This window comes from Telmatherina bonti (assembly GCF_933228915.1).
Source record: "Telmatherina bonti genome assembly, chromosome: 17".
Lineage (NCBI taxonomy): Eukaryota > Metazoa > Chordata > Actinopteri > Atheriniformes > Telmatherinidae > Telmatherina > Telmatherina bonti.
In genome coordinates this window covers 25825761-25836016 of record NC_136615.1, presented here as the reverse complement: position 1 = coordinate 25836016, position 10256 = coordinate 25825761, and the positions used below count along the sequence as shown (strand labels likewise).

The window sequence follows — 10256 nt, the reverse complement described above, 5'->3', positions numbered from 1 at the left end:
AGAAACGCATGGATCTGGCCTCGCTCTTCTGCATGATCGGCCGACACGGACCTGCCGTCGCCGTGGCCGTGATCGCCATGGTGTCCGTGCTGGCGGGCATCATGATCTACCGGAACGTGAAGGGGAAGCGGAGGAAGGCCGCGGCGGAGGCTGCAGCAGCTGACGGTGACGGCAGGAGTCCCGGGACGCTGACAGATGCGACGTTTGTGCAGCCAGAAGAATCACGGAGCCGCGTGGAGTCAACAGGTAAAATTCACGTAATAATCAGAGGTTGGACAGCTGCGCTATGCTGATACAGGAATTGTCACGTTGAAATCTGACACTTCATAAGGTATTGGGTTTAAAACGCCTGACGCTCGGTTTTAGGTCGCGTTGTCGAAACGTAAAGCGTCCTGTTGGTAAGAGAAACCCTCCCGGACTAAACGGGATTCATGCAATCTTATCCTCCCTGTCACTGGGAGTATTGGAGTTTATTTAGTAGCGTACTCCACACATAGGTGGGCTCTAAACATACACTAAATAGTAACGTATCTCCTGATGTTGGCGAATTGATTGTGTGCAGAAAGTTTTAACATTAGGCCACTTTTTTAAGTCTAATTGTTCTTGGTTCCTTTTTATGAGGGGAGGCGAAACTATAGCCTAAACTATGGTGTTTCCCTACGATTTAAGTAACAGAATTAATCGGCCACTTTAAAAATATAGCTTAAAGATGAGAGAGAAAAGCCCTCTTGGACTCAGTTGGCCCCAGGTTAAAGATAAACTGTCCAGTTCAATACCCATCAAGATTAAACAGGCCATGAAAATCAATCAAATCAAGAAATTGAAGTGTTAAACTCAGACCTACAAAAATAACGTAACTTTTAAATGTTCAAATTTAAAAAAAAAAAAAAAAATTAATCCTGTATGGAAGTTTGTGTAGGGCAGCAATTATACCTTTCCTGACACACCCACTCAGGACACTGTGATAGAAGTTTGATCATTGTTGGACCTTTTTTGAATAACTTTACAAAAACATTTTGCATGTCTACATTACCAATTCAGGATATTTAGCTTTACTTATGGCAACTTTTTAAAATAATTTTTTTATAGCAGCAAATTGTGCCTGCAATGCTGTCAGAAAGATGACTAATACCAAGATTTAGTATTTTTCCTTGCACAAAAGCTACTGAAGAGCTGTTTTGTGGCGTTGTAAACTGACATTTTAAGGTTTACTGTCAATATCAACAATATGAAGTTTTTGTTTGTTTGTTTTTTTTTTAATACAAAGTCTTAGTTTAAACCTAATTTTTTTTTTTTTTTTTTTTTTTTTTTTTTTTCAGATGTGAGTGACGAAGACCGACCAGTCAAGCTGGATTCTGATGCAACTCTGAGTCTTAAAGTCAGACATCGCTGTATTGCCTCTGAAAAGAAACCTTACAGTCCCCAAAAGGACTCTGAACGAGATGACGGACGGCTGATGTCACTTGTGCAGGACCCTTGCAATGAACAGGGTATCGCTTCTGCAGCAGAGAACATGGATGTGGAGGATGATTGTCAGGATGCACCAGAAGACACAATGAAGGCTGCAAAAGAGTACCATGATAGCTGCCTGAAGCCTGCTGTGATCCATGAGAGCCATGAAGAGAAGGTGAGCCTCCATTTTAGAGTTGACACACATATTTGTGTGTGTGTGGGTGGGTGGACAAATGCTGATGTAGGTGACTGCCTTTTCTGGAACTTTTTAGAGGAAGGTTGATTTGGTTATTGGTAGGATTTTTTTTTTTTTTTTTTTTTTCACTGCTTAGCACTTTTGAGCATACTTGGCAGTATTACATTTCAGAAACCTTGAATGTCTTATAAAAATCTCTTGCGTTTTTTTTTTTTTTTTTTTTAAAAGCAGTTTTTAAATCTACCCTAAGTTTCCTCTGTCGACGACTTCCATTCACAAAACATCAAATTTAACTGCAGCACATCTATTACACTGCTACTTGACCTCCTATTTTTAGTCTGGTTTTGTTGCTATTCTTGCTGTCTTTGGTATAAGTCCCCTTTTTTTTACATGATAAACCCCCTTGGGTTTATCATATAAAAAATGCTTGGAAATTAGGCAAATGGAGAAACTTATACCTTCTGGTCACTGTTTTTTTTCCTTCAGTGGATCATTCTGAAAGGTGTGCAGTTTAAAATCGGGTTTTATACTCTGATTTACACATGTTAATGCATATTAAGGTGATAACTGTTAAACTCTCAATTTGTAAATGTCAATGTGTTGTAGTTTCTCAGCTATCCAGGTCAATTGCAAGAGCTTGAATAAAGTAAATTCTAATTTGAAGATGTTTTCACCTTATCTGAAAAGCTGCTTCAGTTCTGAACTGAATAAACATTTCAAAATGAAATGGAAGCCCAGTTTTTGAGGTCTTGCAGTCCTTACCAAGGAGTCATATCTACATCCAATTCTTTGTAAGGGCTATGTTGACATGTGGGTTTGCGACTGTACAAGCTCAGGTTCTTTCAGACCTCACTCCCCCCCCCCCCCCCCCCCCCCCCTAGCTTTACAAACTTGTGGTGATAAACTTGGTGGAAATGTGTAGTTTTTTTTTTTTTTTTTTTTAAACAAAATAACTTAAACATGCTTAGTGTGAAGGCTATGACAGATATAAACATTGACCTTTTCTGTTGCTAGGTGCTAAAATCAAAGGAAGATGAGAAGGTTACTACTATGGAGGATGTCTTGGGCCAAATCATGAGTCACAAGGGGGAAACTTGTCAGTCTTTGGACAGTCCAGCTTCTTTCGGACAAAATGTCATGTGTCAAACTCAAGATGGGCTAGAGGATGAAGAAATCACAGCAGAAACAAACTTACAAGAGCCTATTAGTTGTACAGATGTGGCCATTAGAGAGAACCGTCACACAGATCATACTGACCCCTCTGAAGGTGGCACCAACTTTCTCCTTCCAGAGAAAGAAATGAAAAATGAGGCACAAGAGGGGTGTATAGATGACCAAATGTCTGCTTTACAACAGGAGATTGGGTTGTCATTGGTAAAACAAACATCTTTGCCATTTCCTCAGAACACAGAGTTTGTGATGGACGATATACCTTCTGTTCATGATGGTAATGGCCAACAACTGGAAGCTGAGAATGACCCCATTTATGATCAAGAGGTTGGTACTGTCAAAGAGATGCTGCCATCCTCCTGTAATGAATTGCTTAGCCGTCCATGTGTGGCGCTTGGCCATGCGCTGCCAATTTTGAACCGGTCAGTGGAACCAGACACAAATTACATGTCTGCCCCAACAGCAGATGCAAAACATGAAGTCAAAGATGAAATGGTTCCCGATTTAACTAAAAATGCAATTCCTGATGGCCTTTGCCCTGATCTTCCAGAGCTTAAAAACATTAAAGATGAGAATGCTGTACTGCATACTGAACTTGTGGAGCAGCTTGTGTCTTCCATCAGAGACCCTGATGCTGTCTGTGAGAAGGCAAACCTTGTGCCAGCTGTAACATCTACAGAAATGCCCCCTTCTGTGCTGCTTTTCTTTGAAGACCAAAAAACTGACACACCAAATATTGAGCTTCCTGAGGTTACCTCTGCTTCTGCCCCTGATGTGGAGAACATGAAACCACCCACTAATCAAATTCCATTATCTTTTGACCAGATTGAACTGACATGGTCTTCCTCTGGTACCGGTGAAGAGAGTGGCATCTCAAGTATGACAGTGAGCCCTGCTTTGCAAGATGCTGAGTGTGACATAACCCATGAGAATGTGACACACTTGATGAGCAGTCATTCAGGATTTGAAGAGCAAATTGGTGCTCAGATCCCACAATGTGCTGATGATGAAGCTGTATCTGTTAAAGATGCAGGAGTTTCAGTACCTGCTTCATCTCTTCTTGATCCAGTCACATTTGCACAGAAACATGAAGGTGATCAAACGGAGGGGGACAAGTCTCTGACAAGTGATAAGGAAATGATTGGTCATCAGGATGTTTGCCATGAAGCCATGTTCCAGTCTGCAGTAAAAGTTTCAGACCTCCAAAAGGAGTTGGATGTCAAAACAGTTTTGGAAAGTAAGAAAGATGATGAAAAGACTGAAATCAGTATTATGGCAGCAACTATGGACAACAACGAGTGGATCACAGACGGTAACTATCAAGTCCTTCCCTGGATGAACCCTTCTCTTCCATTTCTTATACAAAACACCCAAGCTGACCCACTTCCTACTGTTCACCACAACCTTCTTCCTGTAGGTGAAAGTAGAAATTCAGACAACACGCCTTTTACTGAGATTGGACAAACTATTCTTCCCCGTGTTGATGACAATGCAGAAATTGACAAAAAGATCGTGGCGGTCCAGCCAATGCCCCAAAATGTCAAAGTGACCTTCCGCACTCACTACCTCACACACTCACCCTACCAGAAAGTGGGCATCACTGGGAACCAGCAGGAGCTAGGTAACTGGAAGGATTTCATACCCTTGGAAATGGCAAAGGATGGGCACTGGGCCACCATTGTCAGCCTGCCTGCTGAGAGCCACGTGGAATGGAAGTTTGTTGTGTTGGACAAGGGGGAGGTGTGTCGCTGGGAGGAGTGTGGCAACCGCCTCCTGGATACAGGCTCTGGTGATGATTTGCTTGTGCACAAACTGTGGGGATTCTTGTAAAAGATTGAAGGGAAGATGAGTGGTAGGTGCATTAGGTTCTAGGATTTGGTATCGGACCAGGTGTCACAATTTACTTTGTTTTTCTTGGTTTTGTTTGAAGGGGGGGGAAAACACACGGTTTAATGCTAAACATAAATCTGGATGAAAGATGTTCTACATGTGACAATAACTTGTTTTAACAGGAAATGAACTTTTATTATTCAATTGCTTCTGTCAAAAAAATGGTCCCAATTTTACAGGAAAAATGGGTAACTCAACTTTTTTTTTTTTTTTTTTTTTTTTTTTTCCCCCTTCCCCTCTTGGTGTGTTTTTAAAACATGGGTTGTAGAATAAGCTGACAAAATTTAAAATTTAACGTTCTAAAGTCACATTTGAGCATTTTGTCACAATGGGATCACTTTCACTTTAACCATATCCAGCATGGGTTAAATTTACTGTCTTAGATTACTCTTGGTAGCCAATGACTTGGTGGACATGTCAGAGCTGGGAAGATGTATTACCTTTTTCCTCCAATATCAATGATTATGCAAACTTTACCATTTTGATGCAAGTGTTTGACTTAATTGTACTGTCCATATGCTGCTTGAATACCACAATCGGAGCGTTCATGATTGCACATAGTTCACTTTTACTATAGCAATAATTAAAGCAATAATTTTTCTGTGTAATGTATGTTCTATCAGGTATTTTGTTTACCACTAAACTGTGATAGTTACTGATGCTGCTTCCATTGTATGGGACTTTGCATGCAAGACTGTCCCTCTGTACTATCAATGTGCCTTTTTAAATGATTTTGTATGTAATACGTAGTGTCTCTGGCCACTGTCTTGTTAAAACTTTAATGAATTGGTATGGTTTTTTGTGTGGCCTTTTAGTCATTTGTGGTGATGCTACTTCTGAATGTAAGTGTAGGTGGTTACTGAATAAAATAACAATCTGTAACTTGGTCTGTTTTTCTTAAGTTTTAGTAAAAACTCTTTTTAGCTTTAGAGTAAACCTTAAGGCAGATTAAATCAACACTAATGTAAAATCTTGTATAATTCTCATTTTTGAAATGCTGCTTTTAAAACATTGTAGAGTCTTGAACTAAGTTTTCAGTCTCTAAATTGCAACTGCTGTGCTTTAGTGTCTAAATTTCTGCAAATGTTTAACGAGTATTGCAACAGACTGAACAAATCTTGCAAGGTGATGCACTGAGTTTCCCCCCCATTTTCTAAATACTATTCAAAGGATCACACTGCGGCCTTTTCAGTCCAGCTGGCGCTCAGTTGGCTCATGCAGAGAAAGCATCATTAGCAGGCATATTTTCATGCCAGCTTGTCAGCTCCTCTCAGCTCCTGCTGAAGGTGACACTATAGGACCTCAAATGCTTCTACTCATTTCCCAGTTCAGTCTAGATAACTTGTCCTCCTGCATACCTTGGCGAAACTTTTTTTTTTTCTTCTTGTAAATGATTAATCTGCACATCCAGAGAGTGGGAAGGTTTTGAGGACATTTCAGTCAAAGCCATACATGAGCAGTGTTTTTAAAATGTGTACATTACGGAAATTCTCTAAATCTTAATGACTCATTAGCATTTCAGACAGAATCCAGAGTCATGCATAATTGCTTATAAAGGCCTTGAAATAACTAAACTTCTACTCTAAATCCTTTCACATTTAAACAAAATATAGTTGGTTAGGAATGCTGGTAAGTGATAATTACACCTTAACTGGGATTTTTGATCAGCGATAACAATGAAAGCTGATTTCTTGGTATTGAACCAATTCAGGATCAATATCACTCACCTCTTAACCAAACAATGACTTGGTATCACTGGGTTTCATTTGCAAAATCCAAATGGGGTCAATAGGGTAAAACTCAGGTGCCAGTCACCTGATTTCAGTTTGTTTCAAAACATTTAAGTTCAAGGAACTTTTCTGCTGGAGTCCATGGCAGAGCTAAATGCAGCAAAACATGGAGGTTAAACAAATGTGTTGTCCCAGTTTAATTCCAATTAAGACAGTACCGTCCTGTAATGGTAACAGGATTAACCAGTATTAACTCAGATGTTTTGAGTATTCAGTTTTGGATTAACTGGTTTTAAAACTGCTCTAATGTAAATTTCTTTACAAAGAAAACATCCTCCAAGAGAAACATTAAAAATGAATCACTCCTCAGTTAAGCCATGTCCTACTTCTGGTAACTGGTGTGTTTAAATCTGTGTAAAGAACCTTTAATACAGAACATACACGGTTTCTTAATATTTTCCTGGATATTGGCAAAATGTTTATGCAAATGAGGGGCATATTAACACACTTTAAACAGGTCAGGGCATCCTATTGAAAGGTCTGAGTCTATCCTGTTTCAGAGTGGAAGCATCAGGTTAGGACAGGGTACATAAAGTGATGCAGCCATCATGCCCAGTGCCTACAGTACAAGCCTGTGGAGGCAATCATATGATCTGGGGTTGCTGCAGTGTGTCAGGTCTTGGTTCAGCAAACTTGTGCCCAAAGAATGAGGTCAGCTGACTAATATACTGAATCGCCATAGAGCATAAGACATCATTTTCACACATACTGGAGATTGGCCACCACAAAGTCAACATCTTAACCCCGTTGAGAATCTTTGAGGCACTTTGTGCAGTTGTCTCTCCTTTTATCACAACAAAATATTCATGTATTAATGCACTGTTTTTACGGAACCTTACCAATAAACAGAGAAATTGAGATGGAGCGAATCAGCCTGTTATCACCTGTACTCCTGCATTGGTTTCATGCAGTCAAAATGCAGCACCCACCCCCTTACTGCTGCTGATAATGTGGCAGCTGAAAGTATGCACCTTCTAAGGTTGGGGGTAATCCTTTATTTAGACACAAGGATTACAGCTGACACCACTGCTCTTCTCCTCTCTGCTCGTCTTTGTATGTCTCTCCGTTTCTACGTACATTTACACACAAAGTATTAGTCAAACATCTAAACTAAGTCACCAGCAAAGCTTTGTTTGATCTTTGATAAGGCAAAAAGTCTTTACACAGAGTCATCAGCCTCATCTAATCTGTCAGACTCTTCACATCCAGATTTAGCCTATGTGGATGAAACAAAGCTCACAAATCAGCACCTTCAAATGATTATTTTACTGTTTTTTTGTGTGTCGCTGTGATAGGTAGTCATGTTGTGGGGGGGGGGTTCTTGTTAAAAATTCTATTGACTCAAGGAACAGATAAGGATGTAATGATTTGTGAAGGCCATTGGATTTTAAAACCTCATCACTGGTTAAAGCATTGGTCAGGGGGTCATTATTTGAACTGCAAGCAGGGTGAACTAATGTTGTTTGTGGCTGAAAATAAAGACTTTGAACTCTAATGTCAGACTGGACATTCTCTCAGAGGCATTTCTGAGAAAAGCCCTCCTGTGTTTAGTCATTTTATTCCCCTGGAGAGTGTAATAATGTGTCCCCAGTGTGGCATGCTGTTGCCTGGTAGGCAATAACACATTCACAGTCCAACTTGGACCACCACATGTGAAATTCTCTGTCTCTTGAAGTTGACACGGCTGTCTCGTCTTACAGAGATCAGCCAGTAAGACCAGTGTGCTGCTTTTCACTTGAACTTTGACCAGCAAGGATTGTGTGGTACTATCAGAAATAATGCAGTTTCTATTGGGCTGTTTCTTTGTAACCATCTTATTTATAAACCTGCAGTGTTGTCCCCGATTTTTGCTTCCTGTCCTGCACAGAGCTATTCTATATAAAGCTACTGCTTGCTGTTGTATCAATAAATGGCAATATGTGTATTAATGTCATGGAGGATTAAACTGTCTGCTTTAACTCAGCCTCTTTTAATCTGGCTTAATCTTTCAGGTGGAAGAAACTCTCTGTTAGCTATATTTTTCATAATGAAAAAGGGCAGGGTTATTATCAATATGCTCTGTCATAGTTGGCATGTGCCACACATGGGTGCTATTTATGTAACATGCCGCTTCTCATTCGTATTCCATACTGTAGGAATCTTGAAGTGACCTTCACTAGAGACAGGGACGTCTGCTGACTGGGCAGCATAGCTATAAGGGGGGGGGGAGCACTACGTGAGGGTTAAAATTTTTGGGTGGCATTATGGATTGAGTGACACCAGCCAGTGTTTTGTCATGTTAAAATCCAATTTAACAATTGATCTAGCTTGCTTGTTAGTAATCAGACAAGTTATAAATCGGTGCTTATCTGCTGCATCTTTCTTCTGCTAAGTGAACTCTCACTGTGTTTCTCAATTATGCATTATGCATGTCTTCACGTGTGATATACGCCACCTGTTCTTGTGGAGCAGAGAGCAAAATGAAAGCTCTTCTGGATCCGTGCCATACTGGGACAGCCTCTAGCGGTGAGGTCATCGCTTGCTGTCACAGAGGACACTGCAGTTGTGGGCTGAATAGCCATTAGTGGATCTGCAAATGTGCCGTATGGTATGTTCAGTTACATCCAGTAACATCTGGAAAGTAACACTATTTATATAAAGCAGGTTCTTAATGTTATCACACTGGATTTGAATGTTAAAAATCTGAAATTTTTGAATGTTTAAAAAAAAAAACCTTTGGGAACTTCAAAGTTTGCTAATGACATTGGAGAAATGAAGAGTGTAATAAATAAAATTGTCATTTTAAAGACTGTTAAAAATCCTTTGCAGACAGTGAATATAACCTGAAACATGAAAAAATGCTGGATTTCCTCCTTTGTTGTGCTTTGCTGAATTTGGCTGAACCTGAACAGAAAGTATATCCTATATTTTTGTCTACTATCATTTCATATATATTATGCACTACTGACATCCTACCAACTGGAGCCATGCATGCCCATGTCAACCTCCACTATGTTTTTAAAGAAATGTGGTTCTTTTGATCATGAGCCACTCTAACCTTTCTCCATACTTTCCAGAAGAGGTACAGTATTCTTCTTTAGATTTTTTTTAATCTAACTTGATCCTTGAATTTTTGGAACTAATTGATGGTTTGCACCCTGTGATTAACCCCACTGTGTGCGCTCATGAAGTCTTCAGATACTAACAACTTCTACTTCCTATATTGGAAATGATGCAAAGGATCCTGGGATCAATGACCACTGTTGTCTTCCGTGAAGAAAAAGTTATTTCATTTTTTACTCTCTGAAGCTCTCGATATAGCCACTCCTAACACTGCTATGTCTTTTATGTTTTTGTTTCCTTTTTGTTTTTTTTTACAGTCTATAGGTGGCCTGTTTCTCTTCCATTGGGATCTCTTTTGACTACTTATTGTGGGCCTACAGTGGAATCAGCTCAAGGGCCTTTACTGGTTTGCTTTTTGGTGGATTGATGAATAAACAACCCATGCGGCCCGTGAAATATAATTGTCCACTATCCAATTATGTTTGCTCATTTAAAAATAGTCACCACTTATTAAAGAGCTGTCATTCCTAAACCCTTCCTTCAATTTGTATGTGAATACCATGAAATTAAAGCAAACAGTCTGTACTTTAAGCCTTTATTATTCATATTATTTGTTCTTGTTTTGGTAAACAGTAATAGTTTTACAAGGTGAAGCTGAACCTATGTCAGGATCCAATTATCTATGAGCATGACTCTACATATATGAAGTATGAGTG

General features: G+C 39.7%; 1 protein-coding gene across 1 annotated transcript in view; it reads left to right on the top strand.

Moving 5' to 3' along the window:
• The window catches only part of stbd1 (starch binding domain 1), a 5652-nt gene extending 95 nt beyond the window's left edge, over positions 1-5557 (top strand). Inside the window, exons 1-3 of the mRNA XM_079256243.1 lie at positions 1-246; positions 1320-1627; positions 2663-5557. The exon at positions 1-246 is cut by the window's left edge and continues 95 nt beyond it. Of these exons, the coding sequence (XP_079112369.1) occupies positions 1-246; positions 1320-1627; positions 2663-4648 (2540 nt within the window). The 3' untranslated portion in view covers positions 4649-5557. The remainder of the gene's footprint in view (positions 247-1319; positions 1628-2662) is intronic.
• The last annotated feature ends 4699 nt before the right edge of the window (positions 5558-10256 follow it).